Source organism: Panulirus ornatus, chromosome 71 (assembly GCF_036320965.1).
Source record: "Panulirus ornatus isolate Po-2019 chromosome 71, ASM3632096v1, whole genome shotgun sequence".
Lineage (NCBI taxonomy): Eukaryota > Metazoa > Arthropoda > Malacostraca > Decapoda > Palinuridae > Panulirus > Panulirus ornatus.
In genome coordinates this window covers 13,737,626-13,757,548 of record NC_092294.1, presented here as the reverse complement: position 1 = coordinate 13,757,548, position 19,923 = coordinate 13,737,626, and the positions used below count along the sequence as shown (strand labels likewise).

Sequence of the window (19,923 nt, the reverse complement as noted above, 5' to 3'; positions counted from 1 at the left end):
TATATATATATATATCTACCACAAAAACTGAAAATCCTGCATGCAATGTGTCGTGAGTGTTGCCTGTAACATGCACGCAATGTTACGAGGCACCAGCAACATGTGTAGTGTCTTGAGTGTATAGTACACAAGCAGCATAAATGGAAGGGGTAATATTTATTGTGTTTTGGTATGCAAATGGCATGGACTCCATCGGAGTGGCAAATGTAAGGAAATAAAAGGAGAAAATATAAGAAAATAACATATGAGGTGTAGATACCTATTGTGACACGTATTAATCTTGATCTTTGTACAGAATTTGTTCAAGGCAACTCATTTAATAGCTAAGTATGTTTCCAGTTAAGAAAGTCAATTTGTGACGAGTTGCATGCAAGGGATAAATGTCATGTGCCAAGACAACTATTGCGTCTCTATATCCATATATGATTAATTAATAAAGATTGGATTATCTATATAGTGCTTTCCTAGCAGATGACGTAAGATGACATATAAAGGCTATGGTTTCAGTGTTTTTTTAACTATTAAAATATGAGTCTTGGAAAAATATATATAACAACAAATCAAGTCCTTTTACAGATGCCAAACTTTTAATTCTGGTTAGCTGAATTCTGTCTTGTATCCCATCCATCAAGAAGGTTTATTACTTGCTCTTATTGGAGCTGAACAATAGAATACAATAATTAAACTGATAATTTAAGAAATAAACGATCAAATTGATAATTCAAAAAACTAATTAACGATTCCTTGATGAGAAGCTATAATGTACGTCATCTACCACCATGAATACTGATTATAGACTTAATGACCACAGACAGATATCAATATAGAAAAAAAGACAATTAAATAAAGATAGATAAATAGCTAGAAGGAACTTGCGATATAAATGGCATATCGGTAAACGATCGGCCATTTTCGCCTGCAGCCGATGGTAAACACTGGCCTTTAAATTTTGTTGACATTGGTCGGGTTTGACGTTAGGCTCAGCTGGACCTACTCAAAGGTCTTTTGGAGTTTCTGTGGTCTTACTCCGGTCACGAGGGATGGCAAAGCAACTACCGTATGCAAATAGGAGAGGTAAGTGTGTGGTGTATAAGTGTCATGTAATATTTGAGGCTTAAATGTGGGAATTATGGTACAGAGTTGAAGGGGGTGGACGTCATCCATTGTCTGGCTTCCATTACAGGTCTGGTAATGTTTGACTTTCCTTCTCACACTTTATTAATACATTTATCATCCATGAATATGTAAAATATAGTGTTGTAATCATCAAACTGTATTAAAATAGTGTATTTTGATGTAACAAAACATTCTAATTCTTCACTTCGAAATTTTGACGTCTGTGGAATGTCGTTGGGTTAATTATTGATGAAAGTCTATTTTCAGCTCCACGTCGCAATTAACTTTGGATATCGAGTGTTTTTCTTTTCTAAAATGATATTGTAGTGTTGGATAATATTATAATATAGTAGAGGAGCGTGAAATTGGGCATTATATTTTATGAAACATTACTCAGTGAGGTGATATACGTGTACCAAAGTAATGCGGAGTTTTTCTAAGTAAATGTAGGTCATACATACGTAAAACAATTAAAAGAACCTATCAAAACTACCCTTAACCTCTGTAGCAGTTAAGATTTATGTTAATGCTTAATATTCTACTCAGAATTAACAAGGCACACCCATGGTGCCAGATCGAACAGCTTTGCGAACACCAGCAAAAGACAAATTTAATGCTGGATATTTCTGTCTTATTGGCAACTAGATGTTATTATAAGTGGTGTTGATCTTTTACAACTGTTTCACCTACTTCCACATCAGTTAACCTCAACTTCTCCTTCCTAAATTTAACCTGAGTTAATGTTGCCATATTTGATGTCGTTCAGTGAAATATAATTCTCGAAACCCTACTCTGCAACTGATATTGTTTACTCTTTCCACTGGCACTGCAGGACAAGATCGGAGCTAATGGTAATGCATAGATAAACTGGTAAATTACCTATTATTTACTTTAATTTTGCCACCTTATTATAATTTGTTTAGGTGCCTTCAAGGAAAAATGATCTGATAAGAGATACATAAAAAATGAAAGAGGGGAAACAAGGAAAAATACAGGGTTAAAATGATAAATTTGCAGAATTATACAGATTTAGTACCAAAAAAATTGATTTAACCTGTTTTTACTCAGGTTTTCAATAGTTTGTCTGCATAGTAACCACAATCCATTTATGATGACACAAAGGTGAATTATAGGTATTAATGGTACAAATTTAATCAACGTGAAGTATCTATATATGTAATTACTATGCAACAAATGTACAGTTGCTTAATAAGTTATGTGTGAAGACCAGTTAAAACAGATCATAAAGAACTCATATATCCATCACTTCATCGTGAATAAACTGTATTACGTAAAGTCTTAGTTCTGTTTCTGGCATAGTTTTCGAGTATAATGTTTAATGCCTCCCCATTTTAAGTAAGTAGTCTTTGACTTGTTACATCACAAGAAAAGTCATATCATTAGAGATTAGTCTGTCAGATACGTTCTTATGTTTACAGAATAGTATAAGCAAGATGTTTCTTGCAATTGAAACAGTCGTTTCTATGTGAGCCTCAAAATTTAAGAAACTGTTGAATAGTTTATGAATTGTAGTTGTGAATTTTCCATTATAAGAAACAAAGCTTTACTTAACCTTCCTTATGTTAGCTTTTAGTGCTGCTTTAATATGCCTTATTGAACTGATGTTGGACAGGGATATTGACAAAATATCATTTGTCAGTATTCTATTTAATTATTAAAGATTTTCAAGGCAAGGGAAATGAGAAACTTTCAAATGTTCATTTCTGAGTTTTGTGATTTCATCAGTGAAGAAACCATGTCATCTAAAAAAAAAACTTCACACTACAGTCCTGATACTATTATGCATTACCATTTTTGAATATTTTCAGGTATGGATGCTGCATTGGATCTTGTAGAAGATGCATTGGCTTCCTTACAAGAAAAAGTTAAACAACAAGAACCAGAGCGTAAGGATGCAGGAACAAATACAGCACCTCTTCACTCAGTTATTCCAAGTTGGTGATATGAAACTATACCATAGTTAGCTTTGTTTATGTGTGATTTGTGCCCTTCATTAATTACCATAATATGGAATTTTTCCTTTGCAGTTATATTCCTTGATTAATACACTGAACAATGAATCAAATGCTTAGTCTGATGTATGGATATTGTGCTTTTGTTTTTAAATTATAACTAATCTTAAAAAGGTTTTGTATAGAATCTTTGATTGAGATTAGTTCGAAATAAAGTTCTAATTATTTCTGGCTTTCATTTGTTCTTTAATACTGTATGTTTTTCCCCATTCTTCCTTTTTTCCAAAGCTAAATGGTGAACAAAGGGAATTTCTGCTCAAATGTCTTTTACAGGCATCATTTTGGATTAAGTATTTCATTGAAAAAACATAAAATTATTGTGTAGTTGCTTGCAAAACTCTTTCCAAAGACTAGTAATGGTAGCCAGTTATTTATTGACTACTAAACAAAGACATGATCTTGCATGGCCAACCACAGGATAACAGCACACCTCTTTAAGTCTATTTGGCAAGCTGGCACAGGAAAGTTTCTTTTCCAAAGCCTTAAACACACTATCATTGGTAGTTCTAGTTCGTGCAGTAAAAGCAAATAAATGTATTGTTTCACATTTATGTCACCTAAGCAGCATGTAAGCATTGCTTTGTCCATTGCCGTTCTTGTTTTTTCACCCATCTGTTCTTTTGTCACTAGGAGCACATGGTGTATAGAAGTTACATTAGACGTGACCCTCACATATTGTGTCAAATGAATCAAACTTTATTGTTTAGACTATTGTTTATAGCAAGGTAAGGTAAAGTCTTTTACTCTCATCATGTATTTTATCCTATTTTACATTGAAATTCATCAGTTTCAGCAAAACTGCTAAATATTTCTGAGAAAACTTTCATTCAGGCACATTTAAGATAAAATATATTGTAATGTAACACTTTTCATCTGAAAACAACTAAAAAACATGTACTGACTAGCTGATACGGCACAGCCTTAGTTGCAGAGGTTTTGCCTTTGCATCAGCCCTTTCTAAGCAGCCTTGAATATTACCATACATTGAAATTGTTTAAACTGTTACTGTTTCGGTTCTTATTTTCCAGAAAAATATGACAAGTATTTGGTGAATCTGCTAATTTTGAATGAAGCTTTTGCTGAGCCAGCCACCATTTATGTGTTGGATTCCAAATAGCATTTAGGGCAACTTTGGAGAAAATGTTCATGATATGAAAGTAGCTTTGTGAATTCATCATATTTGAATTTGTAACCGATGACTTAGTTCTTTTACAATAATTTTCTTACTATTGTGAATGCTTTGTCATCCAACTAGAGCTTTTCTAACCAAATCAGATGAGTGGTTTTTAGTCTCAGCAGAAAAACCTACATATTTCCCTGAACTTATTCTTATATTAATGATGCTGTTCTTTTATCATATTCATACACTAATCCATGTAGTAGTTTTGGACTTCCTGAAACCCTGTACTACTCTTCAGAAAATGCTGTTCTTCATAACCACCATTGATTACTTAGCCATAGTTTTGTCTCTTTCTTTTCCCAAACTTACTCTCATTTCTTCTAGCAGAAGCAGCTCTCATTCCTTACAATATTTTTTTTTTGTTAGTATATGGATATAACAACTGCTTCACTTACCCAATATTTGGTTGACAAATCAGCTTGCAGACTTTATAAGAATGAAGAATAATAAACATGGTTGTTGAATCTTCATTGCTTCAAGGCATGAAGGTAGATGGCAGTTGAAGTGTGGTTGTAGATTCTACATGTGCCACATTGCTTTTAATGCTGGAAGAGGGCATGATGTAAATGAGAAGATGTAGATGTAGAGAATACAGTAGATCATTAATAAAGAACATAATTTGATTAATGTGCAAACATCCCCCCCACCCCCTTATATGTACATGTAACTCAAGATTGTAATATATTGGGTAAGTCCTTTCTTGAGCATACTGTCAAGAAAATTTAACAAGATGGCAACCACACTAATCATTTTTGTTTGATATATCAGTATTAAAGTTACCCACCACTCTTTTTTTCTTTTCAGAATCTCGTCGGAAGAAACAAAGGGAGACTAGTGTGTTAATTAACCGCAGGCCAAGTGTACTTTCAGATGTAAGTCACAAGCACTGTTCAGTACAAATAGTGACCCTGCATTAAAAGTTTCTACATCATCACACAATTTTTGTTCACAGACAATGACCACATTAAACAATTGGAACAGTGGCTCACCCAGAGTAGAATGTGTGCATCTCCATAGAAGTCTCCAGTCAGTCTTCTATGCTCAGACAGACACGAATCCATCACATACTGTAAAAAACATTTTTTTCTTTATTTATATTGGAAGCCTGTCACAGACAAAAGTCCATATCACGACATTAATTGAAATATAGTCCATATCAGGCATTAATTGAAATATAGAGATTGATAGGGGAACTAGAAAACCTGTCTTTTAAAGTGTCAGGTCAAAGTTGTTAGGAAAGACATGAGGGGGAAGAGAGTTCCAAAGTGCAGGGAAAGAGAAAGTCATCAAAACAGCCAACCCTTGAATTGTACACAGCTATACAGTAATCATTTAACACAGTAGTCTGCCTTGTATTATTATTACTCCAAGATGAGCTTGACTGGGGTATGTTTTGCCCTTGCCTTGTTGGTCACTATAAAAATGTAGTCTGTTGTGTGTCCCATTTGCCATCCCATATGTAATAGCTGGTAAGAGTCAGTTCTTGTCAGTGGCTCCTCATTTTTGTTACATAAAACTGTTATTCCTTATTCCTTCTTTTCAGAAAGCCAGAAGTCATCAACATTTTAGAGAAGAAGCAGTGAGAAATAAAAATCAGAAGTCCACTCCAAAAGCCCGACCACCAAAACATCACAAAGTGTCCAGGCATTTGCCTGCCGTTAGTTTATCATCCAGAAGTGACACATCTCATGAGAGTTGTGAATCTAAAGAAAGTACATCCTATGAGAACTGTGGATGCGAAAAAAGTAACACCTCCCAAAAAATTTTAAGAAATTCATTCAGCACAGGAAAAAGTGGAGGACATAAGAAAAATTTAGACAGATTACATCAAGAACCTTCTCATGGAATAACTGACAGCCAAAGAGGAGAGAATGCATTTAAATATGCAGGCAGTAGATCTTCAAAGAAAAGAGATAACAGAAACAGAAAAAGGTCCCCAGAGAGCTCTTCAGATGAGTTATTGCGGAGAAGGAAACATAAGTCGCGAGATGAACCTCCTCAGAATTCCCAGCAGTCACACCAGAAAAGTCAGGAAGGAGGTATCTTAGATTTAAGATTCTTACACAAAGATCATCGAAAAGATGGAAATGTCCCAAGTGGTCAGCTGTATAGTAGCAGTCATGAGAGACAAAAAAATAATCGGAGGGCTCCTTCTCATTGCAAAAAAACAATTCCTGTGACCTGTCAGAGGTATGCACAGCCTACATTAACATCAAAGTTTCGAGATGAACTTTCAAGTCGGAAGGAGAAAGAAGAAAAAGAAAACATTACCCACTTCATTCCTTGTGGATCAAAGGTGAGAAAGAGATGCCAATAAGTTTTATAAAATATGATCATAGAATATTTTAACCCTTTCACCACAACAATCCAAATATTCACTGAACACTTTGTGTGGGATATTCTCAAATATTCTTAAAAGGCGCTACGTCTAGAAAGATAAGTTTGTTATTACTTTTAACCAGAACAGTATTTTCTAATTAAAATGATATATACAACTCAACTTGATGAAATATTGTTTATGTACACTACATATCCTTTGATTTATTCTGCTCAACTGCCATAATGGTGAGGCACTCCAGTGCCACTGTTAGGTGCGAGTATTGAGACTGGTGATATTTTCATAGTTTTCACTGATAGTAAAGAATACTGTAATAAGGTCTGGAAGAGATGTAAGTTAAAAACACTTTGCTTTAAACATACAGTCTAAAAAGAAGCAAAAACTTTTTGACATATGATAGTATGACATATAGGAAATGTAAGTGTATCTGGAGAACAAGCACAGTGTTGAAAAGTGATTGTGAGATATATGTAGGGTAAAAAAAGTGATAAGTATATTTCGTCCTAGAAATCTTTGGAAAATGTATGGCAAACATATGAAAATCATGCTCCTGATTATGTCATAATTGCATGCAGTCTACTTCTAACTCTAATTCTGTATCCTTATTATTCATTAGCAAGTGGAAACTGCTACTCCTTGGAATGACCTCCCTCAGTTGTAACACAATCATGTGAATACGGTATGGGACAACTTGGACAGTATCGTATTATTTATTATTGTTTTTACTATTCTTATGGAACCCCAGGACCCTTTTGCTGGGGTTACTCCAACTTCAAGGATGCAATACAGTCAGTAATAGGGAAAGGCTAGATTCCTTTGGATTGTGTTCTTTGATGAGACTGTACTCACTTCCACTAACTGGTAATGATTCGTCTTCCCCAAACATAAATTTTCACTTTTGGTGAAACCACAAGTAAGTAGAGTCCAGTAACGCCATAATATTATTTGTGTAACAATAAAATTGGATGACTGTCTATGTCTCAGAAGTTAGATTTTTTTCAAACATTTGAATTAATTTAGAATGTATTGTAATTTGTTTGTTCATATTAACATTTATAATTTACTTGCAGGGTAAAAGCTACCATGTGGGAGTGATAGTCCAACAGGAGCTTGGTCGCTTAAAGAACATGACGCCAAAGGATCTGGAGAACCTTTTGGGTAATTATTCCATTTTCCTATATCTTATCAAGGACAGTATTGTATTCAGTGTTGATTCTATGTTTTATGTTTCAAAATACTGCTGTGCCATTGAGCATCTCCACACTTGAAAACTAATGGTTTACTGGAGTGCTTGTCATTGCAAATCCAAAGATTTTGTGTGTGTGAGTTTGTGCCATTTTAAAAATATCCATTTTTACCCAAACAGTTAATGGCCTTTCCTTCCACGTGTGTGTGTGTTACTGAACTTCACCTGCTCAAAATTATACTGCAAGTGAAAATTCACCTTTGGCAAGGCTGTAACATTGATAGTATAGTCTTGTAAAAGTACTTCTCATTAGTACATCTTATTGCTACCTGAACTATGCAGCCTTGGGCTGCAAAAGCCCTTAGAAAGGTCCTGGATAATGCCAGAACTCTTGTAGAAACTGGTTCGAGGTTAATAGTTATAAAACAAAATATGGACGGAATCAGAGCATGTGAAGCAGCCAGGGGAAGCTATGAAAAGGTTTATGGTTCCTGGTTTTGGATAGGAGGCTGTGGTTTTAGTGCACTGCATATGACAGTAAGAGAATGGATACGAATGAAAGTTGCCTTTCTTTGTCTGTTCCTGGTGCTTCCTCACTAATGTTGGAAACAGCAATCAAGTATTGAGAAAATACAGAAACTCCCCAACTTATGACCTATGCTACTTAGGACCTTCCATACAAATGACAGGAAAAATAAATGATAAAAATATACATGAAATATAAAAACTTCTCTTGGTCATACATCTGCCAGTGCTAACGAGACTACTTGTGTATGATAGTGAATGTCAGACGATCCTGACATTGTGTATATTACAGCATCTCTCTCAATTACCATTCAGTAACTGCATGTTATTCAAGTGAATCTAATAAATTTTCATGCTGGATTAAACCATTTTTGTATTAAATCCCGCAGAAGATGATGAGCTGGAGGAAAAACCCATTACATGTTGATGGATCTGGCAAGAGGCCGAGGTAGACACTCGATTTGGAATCGAAAATGAAGGGAATCACCCAATATTAAGGAGGAAAAAGTTTATGTAATTGCATGTGATGTACAGTTGTCCCATTTGATGGTCTCTACAATTGTAAAGGTACAGTTGTCCCATTTGATGGTCTCCACAATTGTAAAGGACAAGGAAAAAATACTTGAAGCAGTGAAAGGTTCGGCAAGTATGAAGTCTACGATAATAACAAAGCAACGACATGGGCCCATCCATGAAATGGAAAAGTTATTGATGCTGTGGATGGAAGATCAAATTCAAAAACATGTACCACTAAGCTTACTAACAATTTCTGTAAAGGCTTTAAGTCTTTTCGAGACTTTGAAGGAGCAAGCAGGAGAGGATTACATCAAGAACTTCACAGCAAGTCATGGTTGGTTCAATAGATTTAAATGAAGATATAGCTTGCACAACTTTCGAGTCCCAGGTGAAGCAGCAGTGCTGACAAAGGAGCTGCCTAAAAGTTCATTGAAAGTTTGGATGAATGAATCTGTGAACTGAAGAATCTGAAATAAAAGGTAAAAATAAACTACTGAATCATATAATAAAGCTGGTTAATAAAAAATGAGATAATCATGATAGAAAATGATAAGGATAAAAGAATGCTGTACAGGTATATGAATTCTACATGACTTGCTGACATATGTCCAACTTGCATCCATTTCGAAATATGACCGGTCAGTCGGAACGGAAGTTACGTATATCAGGGAGCATCTGTATTTATGTTTTATAATTGTTAAGGGATTGTATTGAGATCTCTAAACTTTCCTTCTTTATTCCAGTCTCTTCTCCCAGTGGCCAAGAGTTTAATGCTGATGAAACAGGGAGTGACTCTGAAGAGGTGACAGAACAAACAGTCAGGAGAGCCTTGACAAATATTCACCAACATATAGCTCTAGCTACAAAACGTACTTCAAAGAAATAGTTTGTGATTGCTTTCATCTTTTTTGTAATTTAGCTGTGATATGCAAGTGAACTACAGTACTTGATCTCTGGAGAACAGGCTTGAGTTTCCTCAAAATCTGAAAGTACTTTCATTAGAAATAAAATGATGTGTTACTTTAATATCTGTCTTCAACAGGAATTTTAATCATACATTCAGATTGCTTAGTATATTCAAATTAAACATTATGCTTTTAAAATTGGGAAGATGTCAAAATGTTGCAGTAACATTTTATATTTTTGGGGCCTTGTAGATGTTTAACTACTATATTTTTTTTTTTTTTTAACTACTATATACAAACATATATACAATTTTTTTTCCATATCTGATCACCTTTTCCCACATTTTATATATTTTTATATATATATATATATATATATATCTTTTTTTTGAGACATTAATCACCAATTATATATACTCTTTTAATAAAAGTAATTTTATATGCAATGGGAAAATGTTTCCACATATTTGCAATGATCCCTCTCAAACCAGCTAAATCATGAATAAGTGGTGGATACTCAAGCAATGTAAATTACCTCTACCACATTATCATGTATCCTTACATTATGTGTGCTACAGTGAATGTGAGTAACCTCACTAATATCGTATTAATTTTCCAATGAGTTTATGGACCATTATGTGTTTTAGTTTTCCCTTCTAATCCTCAAAATTCATATTTTTAAAGTTTAAAAATATGAAGTGTTCAACCTTGCAATTTCAGTAATAATATAACACTTAAAAAGAATACTTTAAAAGTATTTTCATCCTCTACTTTTACTCTAATAATTTATAGGAGTTTTGCAAATCTTTCAGAACAGAGTAAAAAGTGTGGGAGTCACACACGTCAAGCGAGATGCCACCATGAAAGTTTTATCAATCACTTTACCTACACTGAAAAATTGATTACTGATTATTACTACTATTATGTTTTGTACAATTATCTCTTGAGCCAGCCTGTTAAAGGTAAGGCACAAAAGGCGACAATTTTAAAAGCATTCAAAAACCCTTCCATACACACCCTAAAGTCAGAAGTTTCCAAAGAGCTTTCTTATTAATGTTATGATATACCTTTCTTTCAAGAACTTTATCGTGTTCTTCAATTTTCTTTTCTTTAATGCATATTTGCTATTTCCCTGCTTGAGTGAGGTAGCATCAAGAACAGATGAAAAAGACCTCAATCTGGCTCTTTCTTCTATTTCCTTTTTTGGAAAGTAACACAAGGGGAGGACTTCAAGCACCCAGCTTCTGCCCTTCTTAGTCCCCTGCTACAACAAGCAGGAGATATCAGGGTAATATTTGGTGTACACATCCCCTTCCCTCTCTAAATCCATCTTGTCATTACTTATTGTTGCCGTAATGCAAAAAATCATATATTTTTCCTGAACTAAGTTGAGTTACATAATTATGAGATGATACACAGGACAACTTGAAGGTAAAAACCATCTTTATTATACCTATTAAATATATCCAGTACATGCTCAGAATTCTTAGGGAAAAAACTAAAATCCTATGAGGAAAAAACAGAACTGATGGAAGTCAAAAGACTGTACAGTAATATCACTGATGACAGGGATCAGTTACGACTATGGGATATATCCCTGGATTTCTCTAAGACTAAAACACATTCATTTGTACATTGTTAGAATAGCTTATGATAATACACATTGTACTTCATGAAAAAAATTATTTATGAAATTGTTAATACTTAAGCTTACAAAATATAATGGGATTTAACCAAGAAACAAAGACTTTTATAACCTCAGTCTGAGAATGTGATGCATGTGGATGTGAAATCAGTAGTAATACTGCTGGACTAAAATTTACATATCACGAACTTGAGAAAATGGTCAATGCTAATCATCTGCATTTTATCAGTTAGCTGAAAACCCCATGCGAAATAAACTATGATGAAAAGGCTGGGTAATATGCTATTCACTTGGAAACAAAAGTTGTATAAACTACACTACTTATCCATACAGTGTCACCCTCTGCTGACCTATTTTAAAAAAATGTTACTAATAATTTCAGGCAAATGCCTCTATAAACAATAAACTTATATATGCATAAGACAATTTTCTTAGCAATAAAAGTATTTGTCTGCGCATGGTAAGCTGTCTCACCATATGAAAATTTAAATTACTGTATAATAACAACTAATGAAATGTCATACTACAAAGTCTGTACATGGTAAGCTCCCCAACTGTATAGGATTATAAAATTCTGTCCGCAAATATCTGATATTACAGCAATTTCTGCCAACTATATAGACGACAGTGTACCGTAGGACTTTTGAACTTTTTTCTATTTCATGGAAAAGGTTAAAATATATTACAAAAGGAATTACAGGGTAACATCATTATATATTTTTTTTAGATGTAATGATACTGTTAGAGTACAATGAAGGATGGTTATATTTACTCTTGTGCATTACTTCACTCTGCATCAAAAGGAAAGCACTATAAATACCTCTCTCCAAGTTGTACATAGAAATATTAATCACAACAACAATCCTGTTGGCAAAATCTCCTCTTATGAACTTATATTTACAACATTAAAGAGACTGGCAGTGGAAGATATTCCTGAAAAAATCATGTTTATGATTTAAGTTATTTACAGATTACTTAGATCATGAAATATCCATATTAAAATGAGTTACCAAAGGTTAAATGCCAGAATGTTCATTGATATTTTAACAGTACTTCATTTCAGAGGTTATAAAATTCTATTTTCTACTATTACACAAATTCTGACATTCAGTTAAAGAATATATACTGTGCTTGGTGCACACATTGTGTATATAATTGCTAATCTACTTTATCCCTATCAGTAACCCATTTAAACCCTGAGGAAGGTAGATTTATTTAGTCAAGTATGGGAACATAAGCACAAGCAGCAGCATGTTATTGCACTTACCCTCTTCCTCAAAAAGTTGGATTGTTTCTGAGTTAGCCATGAGACAAAAGCTCTTCCTCGAGTAAACATTGCAACCAAGAGTTTAGTGATTGTGCCAACTCATTTTTACTCCTTTTCGAAACAGCCCTTTCAGTGTTGACTCTGGAAACAGCTCCATGCCCAAAGTGCTGCAGTTGGTGCTTTCAGATCACAGATATTAAAATCATAAGAGTAATCGGATTAGACACAGTATTTGTGTTCACATATCACTTTCCCTTAACACTGTGGAATAAAGAGTTAGACAGGTAACACTATCATTGAAAGAGAAGATCCTTAGAACATTTGCTTCAGTACCAGAAGCACCATAATTCTAAGAATGTCTGTTAAGCCAGGCCATACAGAGACATTACTGATCCCTTCATACCATATTATTATCTTCATCCATAGGAACCCTTTTATGATGCTCTTGCAGCTTTAATGCTGCACCCCACATGGCAGCAGGATAAGGTGAGCTCATCTGAGGTGGGAAGGTCCTTGATAACACTATTCTTTTCATCTCCTGACAACGATACAGCCTCCGAGGTGACTTCCTGCTTGTAGTACTACCACATGCAGGCAGAGTCCAGGAATACCACTTCTTCATATCTACCACCTTCCATATGGAGGTCGGCATATGCTGAACAGGTCAGCATTATGTAGTAAACTGCTCATATTTGGACCATGGCCTTAATCTGAGGCCTGTATCCCCAATGGCTTCACCATAAGAATTCTAAAAGCCAGCACTATGTCCTCCATAAGTTTTCCAATATTCATTGCATTATCAGTAAATGCTTATTTCAATGACTGTAACTGTCGATAGACACTTCACATCTATTGTGATCTAAAGACCCCATACCCATTTCATAAAAGAACTGAAAATAAATCAAGAATTTATCCCTTCATCCAAAAAAGTACCTATCAGAAATCTGTTAAGCTCTCATGTCATCACATCACAGCATTCAGCTACTGTCAAATGGAATATTTCATGATATTTATCAAGAAGAAATACCAAAATATCTTTTTTAATACCAACAGTTTATCCACCAGGTTTTGTTACATGAACAAGACCAGAAAAGTTATCTACCATAATGTAATATTTTAATACTTAGACACACTTTTTGGTTATCAAACTTTCTGCTGAGATGTGGGCTCTTATGAGCTTCCTATATCACAATAATTTTACCTGGATCATACATACAGATATATATATAAAAAAAACCCTGTAGAATTAAAAGCAACTAAAAAAATAATGTATCAAATACAGTGATTAGTTCTTTGAAACTATTTTTCTTCTTTGTCCTTATTACAATCTTTGCTACAAGTGAAGGACAAAAATATAATTTCTATCCTTTAATCATGAAAAACAATAATCATCCATTATTCAAAGATATAAAAATTCACTGCTTTGCATAATTCACATTTCAACATCCATAGCCATTATAACACAAAAAGTGCTGTTTACTTACTTTCATGAAATATCTACAAAACGGAAATACTACAAGGCAATTCTTTTGATCAACCAATACCAGAGTTATGCTACTTCTAGCAAAACTGTGAAAAAGTATATGACTAAGGTTAGTATCACCATCATGTGATTCACTAAAAGATTATAAAAAGTGAAAATTAAGAAGTTTAAGGTAAGCTGCCAAGAGGTTTATTCCTGCAACTGTAAGGAAGCAGTGAACAGAGTAAAATGATGTAAGATGGGTGACACAAATATTAGCAATGATGCACATAGAGATGGGAACTTCAAACAAGGGGAAATAAATGTTATGCATGTGAAATCTATAGGATTGTTTTGTAAATTCAGTCAAGGTGTGTGTTAGGTAAAGGACTATCATGATCACTGTACAACTCCAAGATCTCTTTTGTTGGGCTCCTGCAGTTCTAAGGCTGCATCCCAAGGAGAAGCAGAAAAATGCTATACTCTTTTGCAAAAAAAAAAAAAAAAACCAGTTCCTCAATAAAACTTTACAGTACTCCTTTTTGTCCACTGACAATAATGATGAAACCTTACTAAATTTGTATTTTCACATGTAGGAAAAGTCTGAGGACACTGAACATCATGATAGAATGAGGATGCATACAGAGCTTTCCTACCAATTCAAAACATAGGTGGAAGACAACAAGGATATAAAGAAAAAAATTGACAAAATATACATACTTAAAAGGTATCTAAGGGCGATAATAAACTGGATATGGAACTGGGTATGAGTGCAGTGCAATGAAATTGAAATTTTTAAAGAAACCCAAAAAAGAGAAAGAAATGAGACACCTAATAATAATATGCTACGAAAACTTGGTCTAATCATACATTTAGCCACTACAGTGCAGTATCTTACTCAAAACTTATCACATACAATATGTGCTTCACAGATCAATTATGTTATTTTACCAAAAGACTGTACAAATATGTACAAAACAAGTAAAATGCAATATGCAAGCAAAATACATAATCCAAATTGTGGTCATGGAAATTTCCTGAGAATTCAGAGGCTCGTGCTATTGTAATTGGTATCACAGTGTCACCAAAACTTACTTGGAAGTTAATTTCAACATCATCTTTATTCTCTATACAAGCCTACAACTTTTAAGTGGCTCCTGCAGCTTTGAGTCTGCACTCCAAGTAGGAGTAAGGACATTTCTGACTATTTTCGAGCAAGAAGTCCTTCAATGAAATTGAACAAATTTTTGTTCTCTGACAATGACACAGCCCACCAAAGGAGGCTTTTATCTTGCAGCGTAACCACTTGAAAGGGAAGTCTGGGAACATCATCATCTCAACATTTCATAACTTTGCAGAAAATTTTCTGTGTTAAACTTAGAAATCAATTAAGTCACTTCTTTTTGGGGGTTAGGCATGACCTAAATACCACAAGGAGAGATTGTGCTCTAAGTGACTAAGTATTAAATAGACAGATCTCCTTCATATTGCAGAGATGTGACCCTACCCACCTATAAGGAATAAAATGAGATGCCCAAGAAAAAGTAATTCATTACCATTAAGTATGAACCTCATCATATTGCAAAAGCAGTGTAGCAAAATTATGAATATTTCTTGACACTCTACAATGCCTCCATAGTTACTGCATATCAAACAGATGGAAACACACCACTGTACGATCCTAATGTAAGCAACTTTTTAATGGTTAATGTGTTGTACCAGCTGGTATGATAAATTGGTTTATAAATTCTGGGGATACGGGAGAAAGAATACTTCCCACTTATTCCCTGCATGTCATAGGAGACTAAAAGGGGAGGGAGAGGTGGGCTGGATATCCTCCCCATCCGTTTTCAATTTTTCAAAAGGAACAATGAAGGAGGCCAAGTGAGGATGTTCCCTCTAAGCCTCAGTCCTCTGTTCTTAAGGCTACCTCGCTAATAAGGGAAATGGCGAATATGAATGAGAAAAAAAAAATCCATCAGAATGGTAATATGGAGGCAGAGATACTGAGGAGAGTTGTGAAATGTACACAAACATTCATTTGAGCTCTAAGAAAAGTATCAGAAAAATATAGGGATAGTGAGAGAGAAAGATCCATTAATTGTGGTAGAATTAACTGAAGAAAGCAGTGTTACCCATATCAGCTAAAGGAGAACTAATGATTAAACAATTCAACAGCTTTTTCTTTTTTGCATCTGGTTCTTCAAGCCAACTCCCTTTCCTTTGGAAAATGGTTTATCACATAATCACAGATTATCAACCCTTCCTATCAAATTATTTTCATTCATTTTTTCTAAACACTAAAATCAATATTTCAAAGTCTATGTGGAAAACATGGGTCAAATTAACCACAATTTTTAACAAAGCAGTGAAGTTTAAATGGAGCTATTTCTAGATATATTCTTACATGCTTTCTTTATAGCTATTAACATGGAAAGGAAAACAAGGTCATATTTACCAGAAATTAAACAAAGCAATAAAATTTGAATGGGGCTATTTCTATGTATTTTCTGATATATTATTCTCCTTATTGTGAATAACACAGCAAAGGCATAACATGCCCAGTTGAGGCCATCTCCAGTAAAAAAAAAAAGAAAAAGGAAAACAAATAGAATGGGTAAATTAATCAGGCCTCCACAAGCATTTGAGCAAAGATTACTGGAAGAGAGAAAAACAAAAGGAAGGGAATTCCACAGCTTCACTCTTCAAGAATAGGAGGAGATATCATAATGCTTAATCCTTAAATAGCCAGTCCCTACATAAAAACTATGGGAAGCAGCAGCTCCGTGGTGCAACAGTTAGCGTGCCTGATCATGACACTTTATGGACCGCCCAGAGATGAGCAAACAGGTTCAAATCCTGGTTGCAGCAGTTGGTCTATAGTCAACGTAGCTGTTCATCCACCCCTAGGGGTTGATCAATAAAATGGGTACCCAGCTCAAGCTAAAGTTCTTGATGCTACCTTTCTCATGCAGGAAATAGCCTTATAGAAATGTGGGAAATTCCCATTCCATCTTCATGAAAAATGGAAAATAGCCATCTTCTCTCTCCAAATCAAAGAAAAGCAGACAAAAATAAAAAATTCTAAACTATTCAACAAACAATTAAACAATGAGAAATAATTTACATACTATTAATACTGATAACTCCCTAAATTCTTGTGTTGAAATTGTTTGTGAAACCATATTTGAGACAATGAAACAGTGACTTGTTGCTTGTGATTGGAATATGGTGAAATGTGTGAGATCATGCCTATTGGTATTGTAAAAGTTTGTGTGAAGGATGTGGGGACAGTTGAAGCCTAAATGACAGTAAACTTGGCTGAAAGCAAATACATGAACTCATGGCAGTTAATCAAATTATTTTAGAAAAGAAATTTAGAGTGAATTCTGAAGTACACTAAAATGACAGACAAGATCTAAGGAATATGCTCAAATTAATGTGATAAAATGTTGGTTTTGAAGTACAAGTATCAAAAACTGTTATTCTGTTGCAACCAGAGACCTATGAACATTAGAATGTGCACTTACTCATCAGATTAAAACATTCCCCCCCCCAAAAAAAAAAAAAATATGTGAAACCACCAGAATCTCACCATAATACTGTATTTTTCACCAAACTTCATTGGTATCTCATGTATGATTAACGTGAAGATCCTTTGTGTAAGACCACAAGTTCCTTAGTCCATACACATATTGCCTCTATTACTAAACATTATAATTCAAGTTACAAAAAGTATTAAATAATATCATTCCAACTGTTTTTCCAAGAGAAGAGAAAAATATAGGTAAAATAGATGTTATAAGTCATCAATCAACCACAACAAAGATTGATGGTCATTGATATATTGGGAAGGTCAAAAAGCTTTTCTAACAAAAACTACCAAATATCTACGATAAATAAACTAACAAAGGAAAACTTACACAAATTAGTATGGACTGCTGACCAGGATGATGAATTCATAATCAGCTGACTTGCTGGATAAGAAGATGCACTACCATGCACCACAAAGCTCTGAAGAAAGGACAAAGTTCTTACAATATCTAATGAAACACAAAAGAAAAAATTGATGACCCTTCTCTTGGGGCCACAGGCAAAGATTGAGATAAAAAACCACACACTGACGAATATAACGGTGAACAAAGTTGCTCTACATAATAGCAATCAAGTGAATCATAAAGGGTTGTGGCCTAAAAAGATACCTCCTCCCCTCCAAGGAAAAGATGTAATTAGCCTGGGTGTAATGTTGTAAGGATGTTGGGTCCATCAACAAGCATCAGCTAACTTCATATATATTTTTGTAACGAAAGAGGTTAAACTCTTGGTTGATGCTTGCTATTCGGGGCATGAACAATGTTTTAATCATCTTGATCAAATGCTTTTTCTAATGCTCACAGGATTCTGTTTGAAGGAAAGAAACTACAATGAGGTAAAAAGATAAAAGAAAGACTACGGATAAGAAGGGAGCCTCAGAGGAAAATCACAAGGTTCCAAAACAGCAATGAATGAAAGGCAAAAGGTGATGAATACATGGTCCTATTCAACAGGAAATACCAAATGTGAATTCAATTACAATGAAATCAACCAAAAAAATTTATGAATAAGCTATAAAACTCTCTAAGGAATGATGACCTCTACTGAATAGAGTAAATAGCAACAAAAAGGAGACAGGTGTGAATAATGAGTACTATACAAGGATGGAAGAGAGGACAAAGCAGGACACAAACAATATCTAATAACTTATTAACTTTCCTGCCACAGGATTTACTTCTATGGGGTTCCCACAGTATTTGGGAAGCCAGCCATATCTATTACATGGGATCACAAGTTTAACAAGCAATGTGATGATGCAAGTATGTCTGAATACAGTGAGTGTAGGACATCTGAGGAGTATACATTTAATGTTGATGGTATGGAAGTTGCTTTCGGGCATAAGAAGTCTTGTGATATGTTGAATTTGTGTTTGTAATGTTGGAGAGATGAATGGTCGTAAATAATGTAAACAACAGAATGTAATTCATGTGTGGAAAGTATACTTTTAGATAGGCGTGTCTAATGGAACAGAGTCTATGACTGGGTTGGGAGGATAGTTGTTTGGCACTTCCCAAGTTATTGCAATTAGTATATATTTTGTGAATGTCATGTTTGTGAGCAAAGGGGGTTCTACAATTATCAAAGTGTGATGTAGGTGTGAGCTTTTTATTTCTACATGGAAGTTGGTGTTTGGTGGAGTGTTTTGGGTGGAAGGGGTTTAGCACTGTTGCAAGGAAATGAATGCCAAGCATACTGAAGTGGGATGTACTAAAGGCATTTTTGTTCATCGTGTAGTTGATGCTTTTGGTCATTTGTAAGTCACTGATTGTTCTGAATGCCCTATTTTGTGTGGTTTTCAGCTCTGTTAAGTTTGCTATTGATGGGGTATATGACTAGGCAGGTGAGGCATAGTTTAAGACGGAGTGGATATATTGTTTGTAAAGAATACTGTTGGAGTCTTACTCCTATCCAAAAATGATGCTAGTGTGTTCTGAGGGCAATAAGTTTGTTAATGGTCAATGTTTGTCATGTGAGAAATCTTGTTAAGTGGACTGGTTCACCATTCAGGATTACAGAAGGATGCACATTGGATTAAATGTGCGTTTAGGGATAAGAGGGTGATGTGGATTTATTTGGGGATGCAGACATTCTGTTTACACACACACACACACACACACAAACATATATGTATAGGCAGATATATAAACACATTAACA

General features: G+C 34.6%; 1 protein-coding gene across 1 annotated transcript; it reads left to right on the top strand.

Annotated features, from left to right (window-relative positions):
- Positions 1 to 927: 927 nt before the first annotated feature.
- On the top strand, positions 928 to 14,681 carry LOC139747919 (uncharacterized). Its single transcript, XM_071660385.1, has 6 exons — positions 928 to 1,074; positions 2,946 to 3,071; positions 5,134 to 5,201; positions 5,873 to 6,625; positions 7,738 to 7,825; positions 9,638 to 14,681. The coding sequence occupies exons 1-6, from the start codon at positions 1,041 to 1,043 to the stop codon at positions 9,778 to 9,780; spliced, it is 1,212 nt and encodes a 403-aa protein (XP_071516486.1). The 5' UTR covers positions 928 to 1,040; the 3' UTR covers positions 9,781 to 14,681.
- The last annotated feature ends 5,242 nt before the right edge of the window (positions 14,682 to 19,923 follow it).

Coding starts and splice junctions, on each gene's coding strand:
- LOC139747919 (XM_071660385.1), top strand. CDS start 1,041: ATGGCAAAGCAACTACCGTATGCAAATAGGAGAG. Junction 1,075..2,945: donor ACCGTATGCAAATAGGAGAG/GTAAGTGTGTGG, acceptor GAATATTTTCAG/GTATGGATGCTGCATTGGAT. Junction 3,072..5,133: donor TCTTCACTCAGTTATTCCAA/GTTGGTGATATG, acceptor TTTTCTTTTCAG/AATCTCGTCGGAAGAAACAA.